General features: G+C 31.6%; 1 protein-coding gene across 1 annotated transcript in view; it reads left to right on the forward strand.

Moving 5' to 3' along the window:
- LOC134687712 (E3 ubiquitin-protein ligase RNF213-like) overlaps positions 1–10,276 on the forward strand; it is a 111,295-nt gene extending 101,019 nt beyond the window's left edge. Inside the window, exons 53-60 of the mRNA XM_063548170.1 lie at positions 1,199–1,282; positions 1,877–2,069; positions 2,943–3,162; positions 5,054–5,128; positions 6,600–6,800; positions 7,912–8,001; positions 8,426–8,625; positions 9,814–10,276. Coding sequence (XP_063404240.1) covers positions 1,199–1,282; positions 1,877–2,069; positions 2,943–3,162; positions 5,054–5,128; positions 6,600–6,800; positions 7,912–8,001; positions 8,426–8,625; positions 9,814–10,003 — 1,253 coding nt within the window. The 3' untranslated portion in view covers positions 10,004–10,276. The remainder of the gene's footprint in view (positions 1–1,198; positions 1,283–1,876; positions 2,070–2,942; positions 3,163–5,053; positions 5,129–6,599; positions 6,801–7,911; positions 8,002–8,425; positions 8,626–9,813) is intronic.
- Positions 10,277–24,890: the final 14,614 nt, after the last annotated feature.

The following is a 24,890-nucleotide window of genomic DNA, read 5'->3' on the forward strand; positions in this document are numbered from 1 at the left end:
CAATTAACAAAAATATTCCGTTAAGGGAAAATTAGGAATTTTTAGAATTAAACAAAATGGAACGCGACCAATGGAATAAGTCATCTTTTAACTTGTAAATTGTACGTTTGAAACCTTAAGGAAGTTCGCTACTCAGTTTCAAAATATAAGGTTTGCCATAACACTAGTATATACTGATAGGAGATTAATAAAGGAGCAAAAGGAGCAAAAATAAAATATAGGTCACAGTGCTGACTTTACATAGCTTTATCATCGAACGTTCACAAACACTTTTATTAAAAAACATAAAATTAATAAGACTTTTACAGTTTGCTTATAATTATACACGTAAGAGATTTATAAAAGAAGTTGGGGGTCACTGAGCAAAATTTGTAAAGGCATTGAAATGGATAAAACCAGAGGAATCCAAAAATATGACCAAAAATTTTGAAAATGTCAAGCGATCATCATTAAGTCTGTCGTCGTGGACTTTGGGCGAGCAATTAAAAAAGTAATTTATTTCAAAGGTTACTTTCGTAAGAAAATATCTTCGAATGCCTAAGTTTGCCTCAACTTAATCTGTTGCTTCGTGACGTATTTACATTTATATATTAAATTGAAAAGATGCATTTAATATTTAATCTCCATACGATCACTTTGATATTATTTAATGTGTAACATGCGTTGGGACCAACAAACAACTGTTAGATATTTAAAAGAAAACATAATTGTTTTATTCAAGTCCATAAAAAGATGCATTTCTATTGTTGAAATTCAACTGGTTATCATTGACAAGCGTTTATTCCTGTTATCATTCTACAGATCATAAAGATGCATTGTACTATACAAAAGTTTTATAACTAAACATATTAAATCATATGTGTAATACGAGTGACTTATTTATGTTATAATCAATGCGATGCCTTTGCGTTTGAAATTTAATTTTATTTTAAACTATTACACCGCTATGGTACAAATTCTGGTTGAAGAATCGATTGCATTGTATGGTGCAAGTGATTAAAAATGAAATATCTTAACTGAATTAAGAAGGAGAAATCGACCATGTGTTGTGTGAATTCAGATAAGAAAAAGGAGATTTAGAATGATTTCCTATTATATAGTTCGCTTTGAGAAAAAATATTTTTTATGATTATTATAATCACTCCTATCATAGTTGTAAGAAATGTAGTTTTAATTTCTTATTAACTGGTTTTATCAGATGGGAAACTAGAGGAGTTCAAAATCCTTTTGCAAAGCTATACTGAAGCATGGGAAGCTGTGAGGCAATCACTTGAGACATACAGTATGTATTTGTTTGCATTATAACTATCGACGAAAACATCTCTTTTGTACTTTTTATAGAACCAATGTTGATTCTTTTTTGGCTTTGACCTTTCATCCACAAATCAGTATGCTAAACATCGAATAAAAAAAAGAAAGCATTAAAGTAGAATATGTCATTTTTTAATTCAAGTAATAGCATTTTGATCAGAGTTAGATATCTTGAAATCATTTTACAACAGCTTGAACGCAACTAAAAAAGCAGTATTCTATATTTAGATTTGCTACACTTTTATTTATGTATGTTAAACCATTTGAAATTTAGGAAGAATACGTACACAGATAATTAAACGATTCCTACATTATCTTCATGTAAAATGGTAAATACACACATACAAATCCTTCATGCTGTGCTTTCTTTCAAATGACATGGCAAGTAAACATCAACAAACAGCGAGCGTTTTTGAAAATTTTTCTGATCATAAACATGAATGCCAAAGAGTTGATCACATGATTCCAATTAAAAGGATAAAGACCAAAAATATATGTTCTTTATAAGATCTACAATTCATGTATCGTGTAAAATTAACAGAGTAACTTTTACTCATAATTTCAGCGTGTCGGACCAGCACTGGAAGATTTAGAGTCAATAAAGCCCATTGCAGAAAGAGGATAGATGGGAAAACGCCTATATCATACCTTTTACCAACCTACAGAGATTCCGGATTATGTGGTTTTATACTGCTTCGGTTCCTACTAGAAAAGCAAAATACTTTCCTAGGCGATTTTTGTAGAGAAAAGGGAGTGTTGTAAGTCAAATATGCATGTACCATTTAAAATGTATTATTTGATATCTAATAACTGTCTAATACCATTTTATTTTTCTGACTGTTTGAATGTAGTTTCTATCAACACTACACACTTATCTTATTGATGAACTAGCTTATACTGTTTTATGACAATTCCTTTGCCAAAGACACCACTGAAAATGGTGTTAAAGGCTGAAAATAAATCGCGCCTTCACATAAAAGTATAAATAAATAGAAAGCAGTTGCTATTGATAGTTATGTGAAGAAATGTCTTTACTATAGGACATACTCATAAGTAATATGTCAGATTGGACAAATTCGTTGTGTTGTTGACTACTTTCAAAAACTAGCAAACAGAACAAGACTTTCACAATTTGGATATTTAATCATCTAATGACTATAGACAAAACATGCTCTTAATCACTGATTCGCTTATTGTTTTGCTCTGAGCTTTACCAACTATTTACAAACACTTTCACCTCTAAATGAGATTGGATATTTAATAGAAACAACCGTAGACAACGTTCCTGTTTTCTAAGCATCCAAAATATGTTTATATGAGAGTTTTTGACGTATACACTTATTTGCAATGTTAATTGCATGACCGATACTACATCAATAAAGGCTACTTCTCGTGCTTTAAAGAACTATACATATATATGTTAAGCCTCTATGATCTGTACGTCGTTGTGTTGAATACGCATGGTCAAAAGAGATACATCTTGCGTACCAAATTGCAAGCCTAGTATATTTGAAAAGCATTTACGAGAAGTATTGAACCCTATCAAAGATATTCTTGAATAAAATATATTTTGGATATAATCTGTAGAGACATAAATTGAATAAAAATAGAGCGAAAAACCTTTTTTATAGATACTCAAGTTTACCACTGGTCAGTGTAAAAGACATATCTGCAGTGCATTTAATCAGTTATCACCCAGACAAGGACTTATTACCAATGGTATTGGCAAACTGCAACTACTCATTTGAAGTAGGTCAAGGGACAAAAGTGGAATATAATTTTAACAACCTTGAAAGACAAGTAATGGATAGATTTCTGTTCTCCAAGTCAGCTATAATCAACTTGAATGAGGTAAGAAATTAAAAAATGCATTAAGTTATATTTTACAACCGATACAAATTGGGGTTAAGAATTTTAATGATTTGCAGGGAAAGCCAATATTGTCTTGCTTCAATTTTGTCATGCATTAAGAAACTTCTTGTTTAGTTCTGACGGTATGTATTATTTCACAGCTTTGTTGAACATACATGTAGTAAAATACAAAACAAAAAAACGTTTACCAATTTAAATCAAACAGTTGTAGTATGACAAATGGAAACCTATATAATTCTCCTATGAATGTGTGTTTTCAGAAAAACGATCAACCAGCTATGTTGTTGCATTTTGATTTAAGACCTAAAAATCAATTTCCCCAATATTATTAGCAAATATAAAAACTGCGCCTGCATATGAGATATCAAAACTTTGCATCTCCTACTCAGACTTAGTCACCAGTGTCTGAGTAGAGAGTTGATAAACCAGTGGTATGTCTCTCCTCTTTTTTTTTACAAAAACAAAAGGTTAATCAGAAGGGTCATAGACCTTGTTAATTAATATTCCGTATCAACTTTACAATTATATGTTCCAGACAATACGAGTATTTGGACCGAACGCTTACAGGCCTGACCATATGCGTAGGACCATACGCGTAGGTCGCACTGTTTAAGTATACTCTGTTCATAAGGTCCAGTACGAGCTGGGCCATATATGTATTTGGACCTTATGGGTTAATTTTAGACCAACTTTTATCAATTGAAATAAACTATTTATTTGTTCTTATATCTGCTTTAAAGTTTGTCACTCTCACCCACGGGGACACTTGTTGCCACAAGGAATGTCAAATTTTACACATTGATTTATTTTGTGCATGCATGTCCCGTTACATTTGCATCTCTTGCTAGCAAGAGAAAAGCTTTTTCAGGACAATAAATCAATATGAATTTATAATAATTATGTTTTTCATCTATCAATTTGCCAACAAAAAATTATGTTCCGACATATTTTAAACACTTTTCTTCCCACATTATGCTTACTTCCTATAACCTCAATTTAAGTCAACATAATTCAACTTTATGTATTACCGACATGCTAAATACAGAAGATTAATATATCAAGTAAATGTGATTCGTTTTTAGATGTTTAAAATATAACATTTATTTTTCAATTATATGCAGTTAAAGTTTTAATATCAGTTTGATATTTCAATTATTTTGCTTTGAAATATACAATTGTGTCTAATAAACTTGAACAACTGCTTTAAATTAGTCCGATCGTAAGCTTATTTTCAAAAAAGAACAGTCCGAATACTCATATGGTCTTGGTGTAAAGATTCTGGATTATCGTTTATTACGTTGTTTATCATCTTGATAACGTGTTATATTCCTTTGTTTGTCATTGTTGGTGATGCTTTTGCTGTTTTTGATGATATCCATTTGACAGGACTCGTTTACATATATACATCCTGTCATTGTGTTATTGTTCTATGATAATGTTTGTATTCTTGTCTGTCGTGTTAACTAAAGTGCATTTTCACTCTTCGTTGATATTTCTTTGTTTGTTTATAGTGATTAAAATAATAACACAATGTTGACAGCTGTACCCCTATATTTGACATATTAACCTATCGTGTGTTTTTTTTTTTTTTGGTTTTGCTCACACATCGTTGTCAGGACAATGGAATTTGAAACCACTGTCATACAAGTGAGAGGTTTAGCTTACTTTCAAACCAGGTTCAGTCCACCATTTTCTACAAGCTCTTGGTATTAGATACAAACATGTTTCAACCATTTAACATACATGTAATAAACCATTAACACTATATGGACAGTATGGCTGTCATAAGGTACATATACATTGTACTACCATTCTGAATACAGTGTACAAGACCTTCATTAAATGTTAGTATTCATTTGTAATTTTGTAGATAGAGATGTTTACTTACAGAGCTGAATATACTAATGGTGTCGTACTGGAATCATTATCTGAAAGAATAGATCAAGTATGTGCAAAAAAACTAAAACGGAAGAACTATCAATTTGATTCAAAACCGTTTGTCCTTTCATTTCGTTTTAAACAAAATTGTTTACTAGTTAAGTGAACTTGAAAACATGCAAATAAACCAAGATTTAAAAATAACCACTCGTCTTATAAAGGCCTGAGGTTCTAAACTTAGAACAGGTTCCTAAATACCAAAAGTAATTACCTTATAACGACTTGTTTCTTCAAAGAAAGCTATTTACATTGAAGTACGTTTCTTAAGCATATTTTTTTTTCTGAGCAACAGTTTGCTAAGTAAGTTTAAGTAGTTTTTTAGTAAAGCAAATATATAATTTCAGGAAGATGTGGTATGAACGCCAATGAGACAACTCTTCATCCATTTATCAATTTATAGAAGTAAATCATTATAGGTCAAGGTACGGCCTTCAACACGGAGCCTTGGCTCACACCAAACAGCAACCTCTGAAGGGCCCCACTAATTACTAGTGTAAAACCATTTAAACAGGAAAACCAACGGTATAATCTTGATAAAAACGAAAAACGAGAAACACGAATGAACAATATAAACAGACGAAAACTACTGTACATCAGATTCCTGAATTAGGACAGGTGTAAACAATTGCAGCGAGATTAAACGTGTTAATGGTACCAAACCTTCTCCCTTTTCTGAAACAATAGTTTAACATCACAACATAGAAAGACACACTGTAAAATATCAACTGGAAGACTTAAATATGTATGTTTAACATTCATGTTGTGCATAAATTCCGATAAACTTGGATTTTGTATTTAAGATTTTAATGAAATTATTTAATTTTTCGAAGTGAAATTTAAGCAATGTTTCGTTTGTTTTTCGTTTTGTCTTTCACAAATTTTAATTTGCAATGCTATTCGAAGGCGTTGATCAATTAAAACTCACAACATGTTTGCATGCTTTTTACATGTTTTATTTTCCAATTGTTTGTCACTTTTAGGTATCTCCGTATCTCCGTAAGCCCGTTCGTCAGATTATGTATCCAGTCATACAATCTTATGTATTGTTAAAATGCAATATACATCTATTTGGATGACTTTTTTTTTGTGTTTTTTATTAATTGGTGTCTAAAATTAGCTAACAATCGGTTATCTTTTTGACAAATGCAGATTGCATAGTTTAATTACATAGATTCGGCAATGGGTTTTTTTCGGCATATGTGCTTCAATTGTACGCAATGTAATCGAAATCCCCTTTTTTACATTTCTTTTCTTGTACTAGTATTCAACAATGAAGTGTTGACATCAATGTAATTTTTATTTTTCTCGTTTTAACATTTATATAAGAAATATAAGTGAGGTGTTTTGGTTTAAACTTCTTATAATTGGCCAAATCAATCTAAGGCCAAATATATATTACAGCTCAATCTGTTTTATTGCTGTTCAAAATATTTTATTTCAATTCTGAAATACAGAAATATTTTTCCCTCCATTTTCAGATCAGAATTCCCCAAGCAACAAAAGTTCAAATATGTTCAGAACTCAGAAAAATGTCTTATCCCGATCTTTGTGAAAGCTTGGATAAGCTTGACATTGCCATCAGCTTTTTGAAATCGGTAGGACCCGAAAACCCAGACCATTTACTCAGTGATTTCATGACAAAGACTTTGAAGACAGAGAGACCTTTTCCGAGCCAGAAGGTATGAATTATTTACAAATCAGTACTCTCGTATCACATGTATTATGTACATAAAACAAGGGTTTTTTAATATAATGGATACATTTCAACACTGATGGATTGATCGATATCTGGTTCCCAAATTGTTGAAGGACACCAGAGTACCATGCATTTTGCAAGAAAACTGACAATACCATTGAATTATAATCGGAGTAGAACATAAAGCGGCGTTCTAACACAGTGTGTGCAGGCTAGTTAACTCTTAGACTACTCATTAACCGAGATACATATTCTAGCAGCTAACGTTTCTTTATACTTGTCTTTTCCTTACGGTTTTTGTGTCATTAATTTGTACCCTATTTGGATTATTTAGTCTTTGATATTACGCTGTTTACATATAGCCAACATATACCCTTCAATACAAAGACAAACAACACGTTATACATGTCATGCCTCCGATTCCCCTTTTCTGGATATGTCTTCATCAGGAATGCGCAAATCCTAATATTTAGAAACTCCGGAATAAACAATAACATAAACAGTTGATGAGCTATAAAAGTGAGACTACATTTTAATGATGTATTACGTTTTATGATATTCTAAACAGGATTTTCATCTGAATAGCAGCAACATTAAAAAAAACATTTGATCTAGGTTTCATCTTGTATATCAAGAATCTTCTTTCATTAATTAAAACGTTATATGTTTTGTTTTTTAAAATAAAAAACAAAATAATTATATAGTATTTGGTGAATATTTATTGGTTTTCAAACCAGGAGTGTAAATCTAAATAGAACAATAACTAAAAACTCTTTAAACATTGAAATAAATCATATGAAAATGACTGTACTAAGTAAAAAATATGACAGTTGCTTTTCATTGTTTGCTGAGTATTAGCTTTTGATTTTGTCAGTTGCCTAGGGATTTTCCGTTTTGAACTTTCTTTGAGATCGGGCATTTTTTTATTTTTATTTTGTTGATTTATTTATGTATATTTTAAATCTGTTTGTCGGCAATGTTGTTATTCGCCATTTACTTGTTTAATCGTATAAAACGATGAAGCATCTTTCCAGTGTCAATACTTGGTTCTTGCAAATGATACAATAGTTGTTCAAATCAATTCATTTTTTCAGGCACAACAATCGATTACCTGCAGTCAGACGATGTCTTGGTGGATGAATCTCGCATTGGAAAGAGCTAAAGCTTTATTAAGATACAAGCAGGTAAATATTGTTTCAGTTTTATTTCGGATTTACATTGTATTTCATTTAAAAAAAGCAGAACATTACATAGATATTTGAATCACATTTTTTATATGTTTATTTATGTTTTGTTTACTTTTTTAAAACGGTAGACGAATTTCAAAACTTTGAACAGACCTAACTTTAATTCAAAAAAGTTTTCCCCGTTATATGCACGTGGTTATTGCTAGCAGTACCATAATTTGTTTTATCTATCTATGTTAGGGCTTTATTTGCCTGCATTTTTGCCTGTCATGTGATCAATGTATTGATATTCCTTCGTTTTGTATTCTGTTTTATGTGAAACTTACGTAACGGTTCATTTATCAAATACTTATAATGTGTTTTTGTGATTGTTTGTATGTTTGTATTCGAAAAAGTAATATTTTAGTTTATTTCGATCCAGGAACCATTTGACGGATTAGCTGAAAAATTTAATGTACTCCTTTCTGATGAACAGCAAACAATTGTTGATGAATTATTCAGTACTTTGCCAATTGAACAAACGGCAAACTTTATAGAACTGATGTTTGAGTTCATTATATTGAGGATAGATATCCAAGAGGACCAAGAAAGTGAAGACTATATTGACATTTCTAACTCAAGGTAATTCTTTGATATATTTTGTGCTTTCACTTACGACACGTAATGTGGAAGTTATTCTGGGTTTTTTTAACCGATGCTGCTTTTTTTTGTTAACATTGAAAACATTTTTCTCGAGTCATTTGTATAATACACATATATTTATCTTATTTAAACTTGTTGGTATTTGATGTACCTGCAATTGTTATTTTCATAGTACATTTCATAAAACTTGATTGTTTTTATACGAAATATAAGAAACAGGAACGATTTGCTAAAATGAAATTGTGAAATAGGTAAGCGATTAAAATAAAAAAGCACCGTACTCAGATTTATCGATGATTATGACCTCCACCAGGTAATTAGTTCATATCAAAGTATCGATATATGGTCTAAATACGGAAAAAAAAAGATTTTATAGGAACAAAAGGCTGGTTCTACTGACGAATCCATGTTTCATCGGGGTCGTATTGCTCCTCCTTATGTAAGGTATTTGGTATTTGGTGAACTGTTGCTAGCTTTTTCAAAGTTACACAGCCATTATTTTTTAGTCTTTTTTTTTTATCATAAATGGCTTTTAACTCTTTTCCTTTTAACGGACAATTACTAATCAAAGTATTGATTCGTTATTAAAGAGGGGCGAAAGATACAAGAGGGACATTCGAACTAAATAAAACGAAAATAAACGGACAACACCATGGCTATATTTCTGTCATAAACGTACCATACATTTTTGTAGAGGATTTAAACTTTAATGAGACAATTCAAACTGTTGCACTATCGGTAAACTGTTGTTTGGTCATCAATGTTTTCTAACAAGTTCAAATCAATCATATCGGGGAAATCGTTAAAAAAACGGATGTCAGTACTGTCAATAAAATGTTGAATAGGCGACTTTTTACGAAAAGTTTAAACACATTTTGTTTTTTGTCAATAGTATGTTCTTGTGAGTATACTGAGCATGAGACAATTGATGTCTATATTTTCAACTGTTTATGAAATGAATTATTGATATATGATTTCATTTTAACATTACACTATTGACGTTTGATATCGCTGAATGAAACTTTTAAAGTATTTTAAGTTCTTCTTCGTGTATGCACTGTCATTATATTTTACAAGCGGTAGCATTTTGCTTTAACAACATTATGACTGAATAAGGTATTCTGTATGTGATGCTAATATACATTCCATATACTTTAAAACATCTAGCTTGCGTGACTACTTAATGGGATTCCCTGATTCGTTGCCATATCAGGTCGATGTATTGGTTGACAGTAATATTGAAGCAGTCCTTAAAAGAATTCCAGCAGAGGACAACATCATAACAGTAGGACATACAGTAGATTTTTGGAAATCTGTCAATACAATATTAGCTAACAAGCAGCAACAAAGAGTGTAATATGTGATTGCTAAAATTGAGAGGAAAAATTCATTGTGATAGTTATCAATATACTTATATTTAAAAGTTAAAAAAAAAGATGTATAATTCCACAATGATTTATTTGAGCAGATATTTCTAATTGGTTTTAAATATGTATAAAAATATATAGCAAGTGTGATTGATTAATAATAGTGCAAGCCATATATATATATATAGTTAAGTCTTAATTTAATTTTAACATTGGTTGATTTGGTTTACTAATAAGAACATTTTTGTATTTGTACTTTTTTCATTTTACATGTTTTATAGAGTTACAAAGATGGGGTTTTATTTATATGTATATCTTTTCTTTGCGTACCAACAGGTATTTTGTGTTGCTGATAATTAAAAATCCGGTTTTATCTATCTTTTATAGAATAACAAACACATTAAGATTTTATTTCGATACTGTAAAAAATAACTAACTATCAATTACAATATAACACACTTTTCATTTTAAAATTTCATTTCATATGAGAAAGTACAAATTTAAATTGGGTTTTCACTTACTCACAAAATATTTGTGTATGGCTGTCAGAAATATAAAAAATAGAAATTTACAAATTTATATTTTGTTTCACAAAATTAATATTTTTATAAATAATACCATATAGGGTCGCAGTTCCCAATTGTCGATTTATATCAGTCCTGTTTGAAGAGGAATGATGTACTATTTGCCAACTAAAACTTATAGTGTGTTTTGATTATCAGCTCTTTTCAATAAGATAAATCACTGGTATTTAATATCGATTTTATGTATTTTTTCAAACTATTTAAAAGGAGGATCTGATAAGACATATATTTTAAACATTAATGAAAAGAGTAAAATATTGCTTATCAATTTTGCTTGATAAATCCAAAAATAGATACTAATGATAATTGCTTGTGACATTGTTTTGCATTGTTGTAATTTTATATTTTTATTTAAGTTCATTTTATATTACTATTTTTTTTTATATATATAACATATATATTCAAGAATCGATATAGACCGAGTTATTTTTTGAAAATATTTAATATATTATCCAGAAATTGATTACTTAAACGTATTTCCAACAATATATTGAAACTTTTAACAATGAAATTATTGCTTTTATATTCCACAATAAATATTTAAAAAAAAGAAATGATCCTTTCTTGGACATAATAAGATGTTTGCATCCTTTTTTTGTGTTTTATGTGGGTGTAGTTATGTTTGATTTTAACATTTTATCAGTAAATAAACCTATATATTGCTTACTTTAGTGTTGTCCTTATCAAAACAATTGAAATGCATGATCATGTATTGTTCTGTTGCAATATACTGAGTATCATGTTTGGAAAATGTAAACCAACTCGCCAATTATTAAAAATCAAACATACCATTTAAGAGCAAGTGTCAGTCTACATCAACACTGGCTTCTATCTATGGTGAATGTCGTTCCACTGACTTTTTATAAAAAATATTTTGCCAATCGGACTAAGTTTCCTTTATTGTTTAATATCTTGAATTTCGTTATAGATAGAGGAAATATAATTGTGACAACAGTTTTAGATAACAAGTTCTACCTTATATCCGTGTTTACTATAGTTATCGTATGATTGGCAATACAACAACTATCAACCAATGTTCATATTAATCGGATGTAAGCAATTATAGACATCCGTTCTACTTTCGACAATGAGAATATGAACCATTACCGTATAGTCGGCTTTACCACTGTGGCTTATAGTATAACAGGGTCAACATGAAATATATGAAAGGTATCCTGATGAATGACGATGTTTTATTGATATATTCAAAATTCAGCTAAGCCAACAAAACTAAATATACTTAAACTGCGTCAGTAGTTGTTGTCGGTCACATCGTTCGTCATTCAAAAAAAAAGGTGCTAATTTTTAATCGTTTATTGTTATCGTTAATTTCATGACCAGCTGTTAACAAAATGTCGCTTGCACTGTTGTTGATGTCTGATCTATGACCGGACATCTTTTGTTTAGCCCTACTTCCGTTTTCCTGAAGTATACAAATCCGAATACAGTTAAAGCTTATACCTACGCACGGTTGTTAATTAATAGTATGTTTATCTCTCTTCGCCTAAATTCTAATTTCGCTCTTTAGTTCAGGAAGGACAATTCATTTGAATATTACATGTGTAGGAAATCATAAAAACTTTCATTCAAAAATTTCTTCTTAGAAATGTAAAGGGAACACCATTGCAACTTATTAAAGGTCATTTAATGGTAAAAATGTCTTAGAATATAGCAATTGAAAGGTTTGAAACAAAAAATCTGATTTTCAATAATTGGAATGTCTATTTAACCTGAAAAAATAAAGACTCGCCTATATCAACCATCGGCACCTGGTTTCTTACTTTACATAGTATTCATTATACATTATTTGGATCTAACAGCAAACTACGTATAAAGAACACAACTGACAAAAAAAATATGAAAAAAACAAAATTTGACATAACACCAACAAGAAACGTGTTTACTGTTGAATGTACGGTAAAGTTTAAACGCAATGGAATATTAACTTTGCAAAATAAAAAATGCTTAGAACATGAATCTTTTAACAACGAAGTGGTACCTAGATTTCGAAACATAACCTCTTGAATTTACCTCGCGTTGACATGCATCCAAAACAAAGATACCTTGCTAACGTTTAAAGACGACCAACTTATAGACCTTTTCAACAATTGTCTACATCTACAGTTGAGCACGACTACCACAGGTAATAAGGTGTGAGGGGTCGTCCCAAAAATAAAAATTGAAAATAATACTATTGATCACTGTTGGATTTTTTGCTTGAAATGTATTTGATTGGCAATGATACAACTTTCTACCAAAGTCCAAATGACATGATTTTTTAAAAAATTAGAATAACGAAGTGGATTGCTTCAACGTGGAAAAAAGAAGAGAAAAAAAAACCAGCGATCTCTGATCAACTAAAAGGGAATAAAAAATGAAGACGATTTTTAATGCCAAAATATCACATCATTAACTGTGTGATGGCCGTACAAATTTCTTACATTTTCGGGACTTGGTTCAGGCGTACAAAACATGCGACGGGGTTTTACTTGTATAGAAAAGATAATTAAACCTGTAAAGCTTTGTCAACGAAAAGAGATACAGAGAAACAATTTCTGACCCGTTGACAACTAAATAAAATATAGCAATGACAGTCTTACATATAAAACTAACAAGACTTGATCAACAAGGACCCCATTAAACTCCATAATGGATTGCTATTCGATATCCGCTTCTTGTAGAAACACTGATTACATTTTCGAAAACTGGAGAATTGCTCTACGATAAAGGACACACGGGCAATTATATGGGCCAATCAGTTCGTGAGGACGAAAATATAATTAAATGAGGAATAACCTTAGTCATTCGAATCCCAATCCCTGTTTATCACTGTCCAAAACGAATTTGCAATGACAAAGCTCTATAGTAACTAGCCTGTTGAATTATAAATTCAATAGACAGGTATGCGTATGTACTGCTGAAATGTCGATACATTGGAACGAGAAGTCAATTACAATCCCCCTAGTCATGTCATATTTTAATATATTTGCAAATTAACAACTTTTTGTGTTTCAGAGAAAAAAATGTACTTTTACAGAAAAGAGGGCGAAAAAATACTAGAGTGACATTCAAACATCTGACAACCCCATGGTTAAAAAAGAAAAGGACAAACAAACTAACCATGTTATAGTACACAAAACACAACTAAGCAACACGATCTCCAAACATGAGGGTGACCTCGGGTGCTCCAGTAGGAGGGTTAGCAGAGCCTGCTTCGTATGATATTCGTGTTGCTCATGTTAATACAAATCCGAAAAATAGTCGGGTAGATCATATTTGTGAAAAGAAACGAGATTGTGGTAACGACAACAGGAACATATTTAGCCATCTGTGAACGGATATTTCATAACCACTATAACAGTCAATCAAAAGCAATCTGCTCGTACTTCATTTTACGTGTGATTCTATTATTTGGCATGTTTAGTTTAGCTTCTATTTTCATAATCAAGGTTTTCACTGTTTATCAATACAAAATGTGTCATTGTGTTTCAATTTTAGCTTCAGAAAATACTCGGTGACCTATAATTGTTATAATAGTTTTAAACGTTGCACAATATACAGTACGTTTGGGCAAAGTATGAACAAATTCTATCATTTTTAATTTATAATCTTATACATTGGGTCATCAATGCCCCTCAACTTTGTTATTGTTTAGCTTTATAACTATTTTGATCTGAGCGTCACTGATGAGTCTTTTTTAGACGAAACGCGCGTCTGGTGTATTAAACTATAATCCTGGTACCTTAGATAACTTTGTATACCACATAAGCATGCATGAGGGTCCAATAAACGATGTAACGAACGTGTGTAGTCATTTCTAGATATTAGCAACTGCCACAAACATGACGAAAATGGATCAGTTATAAATATTTGAAAATGATAATATTGACGGTCGTTCTTCACAGGAATTAGATAATTCCGGAGGCTATTAAAATGTTCTCCTGTTAACATAGGTTATATTGAATTTAGTATTTGTTTCTTTACTTTCATACCTTTAATCTACTTATTCAGATGTGAAAATTGTAACTAATTCATGATTTTGTTTATCTACAATCATGATGGTGAAGTAGATAATTGATTTGGTTTTAATTATTTGAATATAATTGACACGAAATTGGACAGTCATGTTTCGTATATCACTTGTTTATTATTCATTAGGCAATGAACATGTGTTATTATAAGCAACAATGAATTTCGGTGTTTTTTCCTTCAGTTCTAATATATTTTATCATTGTAAAATTCGTAATTTATTCATGACTTATTTTTTTTAGATCAACTGGGAATCGAAACTTTAAAGAAAAAAGTCATGACCAGTATGCGGAAGAAACGTCCACACCTGATGTATTTATATTAAAATAATACTTTTTTTTTTATTTCAATCATACGGAAGTTGAACCTGATGTTTTAACCGATTTTGCAATATGTAAGTATCGCTTATTAAATAACCATCATCAAGCTCAATAACATTCATAAGCTACATTGGTGCGTTTTTCAAGGTCCAATTGAGAGAAGAAACAGTTTTGTTACAATGACCGTATTTATGCTTTTTGGAAATATTACAGGCTTGAGTATAAATAACGTTTGCTTGACGAATGATAATACATGTAAAACGCCTAGCATTTCTGGCGGCGGACTGCAAAAGTGGGGTAAATGCTCTAAAAAAGGAATTCTTTTAAGATTCCAGGAAAGGACACTTACAAAAGTGAAAAATATGTGGACAGGAATGTCTATTGACGGCAGAATGCACATCTATTAATTACAGATCAAGCAACAATTTATGTGACATTGTCAGCTCTACTTCCGGTGACAACGACACAGTAATCGACTCAACATGTTTCAACAGCGACATATCAAATTGGCATAAAGTAAGCTGAACATAGGATTAATTTAGATTTGGTACGTCAAATATTACTCGTTACTCGGAAGTTATTGCACTCCGGTGATCTTTCCAAAAGGGCGTATCTTTGGTACACAATCACATTGTGATTACTCTAATGTTCGAATTCTGAACGGCATAATCTGATACTGATAACATGTAAACTACGCACTAAGAATGCTCATAAATGGCTCACCACTTCAAGTCTTATAGATGGATTCATGTAATCATTTTGATGCCCATCTATAAAATAAACTAATCTTTCATTTCATCTTAATTGTTCCAGTGAATATCATACTATCAACTACTCCTTTTTTCTCTGTGAGTGAAACGTCAAAGGGTTGAATTAAGCGACAAATAGTTACAAAATAATTGACAAAAAAAATAGAAAACTTTTAGGAAAATATAATATTAATGCTAAAGAGATATATGTAACATGTATTTATCCTGCAATTGGGTGTCCTACTATACAGATACAGCCCTACAGATATCGCTATGCTGTATCTGTATACTATACAGATATCGCTTCTAAGCTCCGCCCACTGCCGGACTGAGTATTGTTTGAACCTGTGTGACCTCAGAATGTGTATTCCACTTGCATTCCAATGACGATGACAATTGTCGATTTCAAAACTTGAATGTGTATGATTGTGTTACAAAATCAGCCATGTCAATTTCAGCATGCATGTTTAGTGAAAGTCAAGTCTGAAGCGTAGGACAACTCGTACACTTCTGTTTCAAATTGGACAATATTTTGTTTTTAATTTTTACTGTTGAAATTAGTTGTTATGTTAAAATAGATATTTATTCACCTTGAGCGATGTTTTATTATTGACCATTCGAGATTCTTTTTTTGCGAATCCATCTTCAGCGTAATGTGTGATTTTGATATTACTACGCGGGCCTCAAGGGATTACAAATCGAAAATAAATGCTAAATATGTAAGTTTTTGTGTTTTTCAAAACACAAACAATTTACAGAATTAATTGCAGGATAAAGACAATAATTGTTTAGTGTCTTTAAATATCAGCTGTATTTGTACTCGGCTCGAAACAGGTGTAGTAGCTCGCTAAAAGCTCGCATACACCTTGTTTCCTAGCCTCGTACAAATACAGCTGATATTTAAAGACACTAAACAGTTATTGTCTATATACATTGTTTTCTATACTTTGACATTACAGTCCGTGGCTGGAGGATGCACAGACCATTCGTGTGCACCTGGAACAAAGTGTGTTTTCGATACACAAAACAACCGTTTAACAAATGATATCGGATATATTCCTCACGTCGTAACTCAATCCCCTTCCCTTTCATGAATGTGACCTACCGAATTAAACTATTTACCGGTTTTTTTATAACATAAGCAACACGATGGGTGCCACATGTGGAATAGGATCTGCTTACCCTTCCAAAGCATCTGAGATCACCCCTAGTTTTTGGTGGGGTTCGTGTTGTTTATTCATTCGTTTTCTATATTGTGTCATGTGTACTATTGTTTGTCTGTTTATGTTTTTCATTTTTAGCCATGACATTGTCAGTTTATTTTCGATTTATGAGTTTTACTGTCCCTTTGGTATCTTTCGTCCCTGTTTTATTCAGAAATGGTAGTTTTTTTCCATCGATTTGTCACTATTTCTTTATCTAAGCGATATAATATCTAATATCATAATCAAAAATTAAAGGACAAAGTTGTATTACTGCTACTCCGACTCCGCTAACAATTTTCAAGACATTTTTGATGTTGTCATCTATTTTGCCATAAAACTGACAAAACAAAACATGATTTTTCCGTGTGGTTTGAGTTTGTTTCAGTGTTGATACTCTATGAATCAGATTTGTTTTATGTGTAAGGGTTTTAATTACAGTTTTAATATTAGTCTTGTAAAAGAACACGACACAGTTATCAAAATTGTCATGTTAAAACAACAAAAACAACAGCAATTTGTTTTATGATTTTTTTGTACAATAAATCTTTTTTTTTAAATAAGAATAAGGAACTTAGGCCGTGTTCACATTGAAATATACTCGGTTTTGTGTTAGTGTACCACACACGTAAACTAAACACAATTACGTTCCCTTTGATAAAACATAATGTTTCAAGTAGTTTAAATCATGTTTTCTCTTTATGCAATCGATTTTCAATATAAGCCTTGTGTATGTTTAAAGTACACAAAAAGTAGGTAGTTAGAACATTAGTTTTACCATGTTATTTAAAAAAAGAAACAATTTTTGAATAAAATGGATATTTATAACAATTATTTATAAGTTCTTTACAGAAATATTTGTCTTAATTGATAGATTGGTCTTAATTGATATATTTGTCTTAATTGATATATTTGTCTTAATTGTTACATTTGTCTTAATTGATATATTTGTCTTAATTGATATATCTATTTGTTATTAAAAAAAAACTTTTCGTAGTTTATTAACCCCTAATCAAGACTCAAAACATCATCATTGCCGAACATATAATTCATTTGAAATCATCTTCCCGAATCGACAGGACGTACACATAAATATTTGCAACTGGTCTTTACTCAAACAACGATTCACTCATAAATGCTAAAATTACTAAAAAAAAGTGTGAGGTTAATTGTATTGTATTGTCTAGTATCTCAGATCCGTTAAAATACACTTAGAAATAAAAAAAGAACATTACCCCTTCCCTTTGCCAAATACTCTTTGGAGAAGAAATAACATTTGAAATCAAAAGAAAAGATCGAAACGCAGTAATCCTGAACATCTCATTCCTTTTTATTCGTCTGTAAGCACGCTGATGCAGACTGGGTTTTCTAATGCGTAATGGGGACATCTTAAGAACCTTGAAAATACTGCAAATCATCAAAACGGCTTTCATAAAGGAGCATTCACTTCACTTCAAAAGGGGAGGTGTGTATTTTTTTTCTGAGTGGGATTTGTTTTTCGTGCAATCACATATTTTTTTTAAATGTTAAACACTATAATGAATGGGAAAACTCTGGATATTTTTATTGTATGTTTGACCAGAATTTTGTTTACCAAATTGGGGATCAAAATGTTTTTCAAGAAAAATCCATCCCCTTTTTTTAAAGTCAAATGGTCGTTCCCTTACTGCTAGAAAGTTCTACGTACAAAACAATCCTGCAGCCAGAATCGTCTTCAGCTTACCCCTAAAATGTGTACTAGTTTCAGTGAAAATGGACGTCCCACTAAACTGCTAATGTCCGAAATATTTAAATGAACAAAAAACATACAAATTAATAGGACCAGAGGCACCCGCAAATACTACAATTTCAGACTTCAGAATATATGTTTTGTTGCACAAAATATATATGAATAGATATAAAAAGAATGGGTTACTTTGTGTCTGCGCTGGTCGTCCCTTCCACAAAAGTATTGAAGTTATAAACATCATGTAATTGTGTGTTCGAGTTAACATTGGCCGCAATCATTATGGTCGAACTTGTAAAGTGACTGAAACGTCGCCATAGCCTTTATACATATATATATATATAAACTCAATATACAGACGCCATAACCGTCACATTCACATAAAAAGAATAACCATCGATGTAAATCTGAATTACACAATCTGCAAAACACAGTGTTAAAGCGCCAAATATACAATATCAAACTTTAGCCACATTGTATAGTCTTTAGGACTTATATTGTACTAGTTAAGCATTTCCATTTTTAATGTACTATATTTCATTCTAGTGTATGCTCATACTGTAAAGTATGACGTATGTGACACGTCCCAAAAAATAATTCGCTACTTTTTTTAACGATGGTAATAAACTAAATGCCTTTTTTCTTAAATCAATTTAGAATTTAAACGTGCATTATTCCGTCTACTTTTTGATATTGTGCTTATAAAGAGGAAGAAGAAAAACAACCCAACATATATAACTGGAATTTGAATGAAAGGAGGTGTTAGTTATTGCTGAACGAGGCGACTTTACAATCGGCATAAATAACTAAAATAGCTCCAACTCCGTCCTTCGTATTGCATTTTGTAATGTGGAAAGCCCCCCTCCTTAATGCGCGTTACAAAGCTAGTTCATGAACTTAGGGTAAATATTTAGTATATTTATTTTTTGGCAATAACAGTGTCAAAACAAGCCTAATATTTTATAAATTGTGTAGAGGTAATTTTATCTATTTTTTTGTCCTGACTTGCTATTCTGGGAAAACATAACAGCTGTTTGTTTTTTGTAAAAAAAATTGATTTCAAATAAACTTTTTTAATATCTAGATTGCATGATCACGGTGATATTAACTGTCTACTTTATTATATGTTTTACATATTCAAATAACAGAAGAAGGATTCAAAATGAAGTAAATTAAACTCTTGAATTCCATAACAAACATTAAGTGAATTATTTTGTTTGTTTTAAACTGAAATAAAAAAAAAAAGAAATTTAAGATGACGAAACTATATTGAAATGGCAGAAACGTATTCTAGCATTTCACAGCTTGAAAAGAGAAAACAATAAAACTTCCTGTGTAAATTATACGAAGTTTGTTGTCATTTCACTGTGCCTGTACTTTATGGTCATATTCATAGTATATTTATCGAGTGAATTACAGCTTGCTATTTGCAAAGATATTTAGGATTGTTGTAGCCTCATGTCAATCTTTTTTATACATTGTGATGAAAATGAATCCTTTTTGAGAACTATAAATGAGTAAACCTATGCAAGCAGAATTTTAGAAAATGTTACAAACTAACTTGGGCACTGCAGTAGTCTAACAATTTTATTAATAAAAGACAGTATCGTATAGATATATGAACTAATTTAGATTTAAATGCACTAGTTTTTAGCTTTCCTAATCGTATACACACTGCAATATTAATATGCATCCTGACATCTCCGAGAAAGTTAAGAAATGCATGTCGATTGCTGCAAATTTGCAATTGTTTCTATTATTATTTTAACAGCTTTTCTAGAATGGTCGATTTAAAAATTGACATAACCGTATATTATTTTATTTTGTACTGCTTTAATTCCAACCCCGATGTAAAAATAAGCACTATTCAACTTGAAACGAATTTCTCCCGGGAATAGATAAAAAAACTGCAAATAATTCACCAATTAGTACTCACTAAATTAGAGATTATCAACATGTAAAACACGTACACTGTAATTGTTCTGATACTGCTAAATTGATATGTTATCCACATTATTTTTATATAGGGGTTGGAAAGGTTGGTTTTCAGCTTTCTTATTCCAAAGATTTGCAGAATATAAGAAACGGCGCTGTTGTTTTGTACGACACTATTACCTTGGAAGAGGATACGATGAGTCAACTGGTGTGCTCACTGCAAGTGTAGAAGGTCTTACCTGGACAGTTCTTGCTGATCATGGCAAGGCATTCGTCACAAAACGTAACCCGAATGACACGGTTGAAGCAAAAAAGCATGCTAGAGCTTCAGCAATATCTACACACATGGGACAATACCCCTAATGCGCCTTGAAATGAGGAACACACAAGTCACGTGTAAACAAAAAATCTCTGTGTAGTGATATTTGACACATTTCTATGATAAACAAATGACTGAGCTGAACCATTAGTGTTAATTTAGAAAGTAAGGGAACACAAGAAAAAATGTGTAAAAACCATGGAGCTATGAAATGTGTTCAAAGTATTAAAATTTCAAAAAACTTATTGTGTTAAAATTGGGATTTTTTACCATGAGGAGCCACATCGCAAAAGGATACTCGGGGTTTGCTAAATTACGGAAAAATGAATCACACTTCGTACCCCGAAAATTTAACCATATATGTAAAAATGTCTCAGCTTCGAAACAAGCCATCATACATATACAAGTTTACGATATGGGCTGAGCAACAGAAGAAAACGTTACCATTATGGCCTATGGAGAAACAATTGCGCATATTGCCCCACATGCCATCTAGTCAAAGTGTTGTTTTATAGATGAAGAGAAATGACAAAGTGTCTATCAGGGTTCACAGCAGAGGTATCCATGATCACAGAGATAAATGGCCAACCTTTAGTGGCTTCCAAATCTAAATTTAATAAATCAACGCTTTAGAAGAGCTCAGTTTTTCTATTTTTCTATAAACGTTCAAGAAACATTTGTTTCTCAATCTTTTTTTTAATGTTCACATTTACTGATTAAACAGTTTTTGAGGGAAAACAGCACTTACAGAGATATGTTCCTGCATAATGTTCTGGTTTGGCGTGATAACTATTTTGATCTGAGCGTCACTGATGAGTCATCTGTAGAGTGGCGTATTAAATTATAATTCTCGTACTTTTGATAACCAGTTACACCACCAGAAAACATTTTCTGATATTCTCTATGCCTGCATAGATTTGAGTATAAAGCAACTTTCAGTACCGTTATGATATTTCGTGGCATTCAGTTTTGGTGCAGGCAATCGGAGTGCCTGCATAGAAAAGCCTAGGATGTCTGTAGAAAAACTAACAATTCAAATCTATCAAGATTAGATTCGACCGCACTGGATACGTGCGAACTAACCACCTCTGCGCTGATATGCCCGTGATACAGTTCTTTGACTACAGCGCGGCCACCATGAACCCGTTTTCAAAATATTAAGCCGGCGTTAACACCAAAAAAGGTATATTAATAATCACTCTCTTGAATGTTCTTTTATTTCGTCGTATTATTTTTGCTTAAACTCAATTTGATGATTTGATGGACCACTTGTCACTGATTTATAGAAAAGGGGACCAATAAGTCAAAAGGAAGTTCAGAATTTTATTGTAGATTGTAGTACAATTTGTTTTTAATATCGTATTTTAAAAATAATGAACATTGGAATGGGAAGAAGTTTAATCCTACATGACATTAGATGACATAAAATAAATACAGCAATATTTAACATTGTAGTATTTACAATAATGTGGAAACCACCGTACACCAGGACAGGAAAATTAAAATATTCGTTCTATTTGTGCGCACAGCTCATAATTAAACCATAAGTATTTTAATATAAAGTTAATTACGTGCGGCAAAAGAAGTTATCAACTTAATGATCGCCGCAATAATCCAAGTAGGTAAAATACATGCAATGATGCTTCGTCACTGTCCTTTTGAGAAAAGAATGCATTAGCCAAAAACATGTGACCTCATTCTTTATGTCCAAATTCCAAGCAAAGAGCTTGTTCTTGTCATCGTCGGGTGTTGTCTATCATGAGATTAAAAGCTATTCAACTCTCAAAATAATTTGGCCGTTTTTTATCCCTTTCAAGTTGTAACCACAGAGCATTTTTCTTCTTTAATGAGTTCCAGACTTCACCAGAACGTGACACCACCGAAATTGAGTTATGATTTTGATTTTGTTTGACGATTACGGTTATAAAGATCATTAGAGCAATAAAAACATCCAAGCGTTTTAGTAAATACAAACAACGGCACAGTTGATATATGCGTATTCAATAAACTTTTTGATTACTTAAACCATTGTTCTGATAAAAAGATTAAATTCAACCATCACTAGGTTCTGAAATACTTATAAAAGAAAAAAGAATGCATCCGATAGAAATCTTCAAAATTTGAAAAGCAATTCTTTTTATCATCCTTCATGTCCTTGTCAAGTATTCAATGCAATATGAATTGGTGAACTCTTTTGAAACTGCATGTTAAACACATTCCCAACACGTGTTTGTTCCTCTTGACAATTTTGTTATGAACAAAGGTAAAATGTCTGTTCCTATTGGGAAAATATTCTGTAGCCTTTATTCCATTAGGAACAAGTACTATTATATTGACAATGAGGGTCGGTTGAAGACAAAACTTTACGACAAAAGAGATGATTTCAGCTTTCCAATTGTGAACTTTCCATTTCTAAGTAGCAACATTCCAGCAGCACCTGCATACGGGGTATATATCTCCCAATTAATACGATATTCCCGTGCTTGCATTTCCTATCATGATTTTCTTGATAGAGGGTTACTGCTCACAAGGAAGCTATTAAACCAAGAGTTCCAAATGGTGAAGTTGAAATCATCCCTTCGTAAATTTTACGGACGCCATCACGAGTTGGTTGACCGTTATGGAATAACCGTTTCACATATGATATCGGATATGTTCCTTACGTCGTAACTACAATCCCCTTCCCTTTCATGAATTTGACCTACCGAATTAGACTATTAACCGGATTTGTAATCACATAAGCAACACGACGGGTGCCGCATGTGGAGCAGGATCTGCTTACCCTTCCGGAGCACCTGAGATCACCCCTAGTTTTTGGTGGGGTTCGTGTTGTTTATTCTTTAGTTTTCTATGTTGTGTCATGTGTACTATTGTTTTTCTGTTTGTCTTTTTCATTTTTAGCCATGGCGTTGTCAGTTTGTTTTAGATTTACGAGTTTGACTGTCCCTTTGGTGTCTTTCGTCCCTCTTTTATATGTCTTCCAGCGGAAAAAAAATATCCCACATTTTTTCTTCAATTTAAAACTTGTATTTATAAAGGAATTCCATTTCATGACACGTAACTATTGGACCAAACAAAATACAAGTTAGCAGAAATTTAATTTCCAGAGGAAAACTTAAAAATATGAATGATATATTGAGAACAACCTCGAAGAGGCTGAACGTTTTATTTGAAAATTTAAATCGACAACACATGACAAAGTATCATAACAAAATATATCTTAACCACAAGATTATACTCAATAAAATTAACGGTTCCAATTTTCTTGCACCAGATGCGCATTTCGACAATACATGTACATGTCTCTTCGGTGATGTTCGTGGCCAAAATATTTGAAATCCAAAGCTTATATAAAAGATGAAGAGGTATAATCCAAAAGGTCCAAACAGTATAGCCAAATCCGTGAAAGGAATCAGAGCTTTGTCTGAGGGAGATACATTCCTTAATTTATAATAATTTCTAATATTTTGTAACAGCAAATTTTAATAACACAAAAAATCTTTTAAAATATAGACTTACTGGAAACTAAGAAGGTTATGTATCAAAGGCGGGAAGCATGTCCTTTATATATCGTACAAGAATATATATTTTATTTTCGTCTCAAATATCATGATATATATAGAGAATAATACATGGCAAAATCCGTATCATATGTCGTATCATCCCGAGACATCAATATCAGCCCGAGGGCCTTTAGGCCCGAGGGATGATATTGGTCGAGGGTGATACGGCATGTGATACGGATTTTGCCATGTATTATACGCTTTATCATATATTTCAACAGAAGAATATTATAGTATATGAACTGTTTTCTGATCCATAGTACTGGGTTACCTTCAGTTCTGCTTTTGTCTTGTTTCAAAGCTTTAAAATAACTGCTCAATTATTTATACGAAGCACCTAGGTTACCTTACAATCTATTGTTTTGAAAATATTTTGTTTATTATTGTATATATTTAAGTGTTTTGTATTTTTTATAGTTGCATTGAGTGTGCCAAAAAATATGTTGTAAA

Source organism: Mytilus trossulus, chromosome 10 (assembly GCF_036588685.1).
Source record: "Mytilus trossulus isolate FHL-02 chromosome 10, PNRI_Mtr1.1.1.hap1, whole genome shotgun sequence".
NCBI lineage: Eukaryota > Metazoa > Mollusca > Bivalvia > Mytilida > Mytilidae > Mytilus > Mytilus trossulus.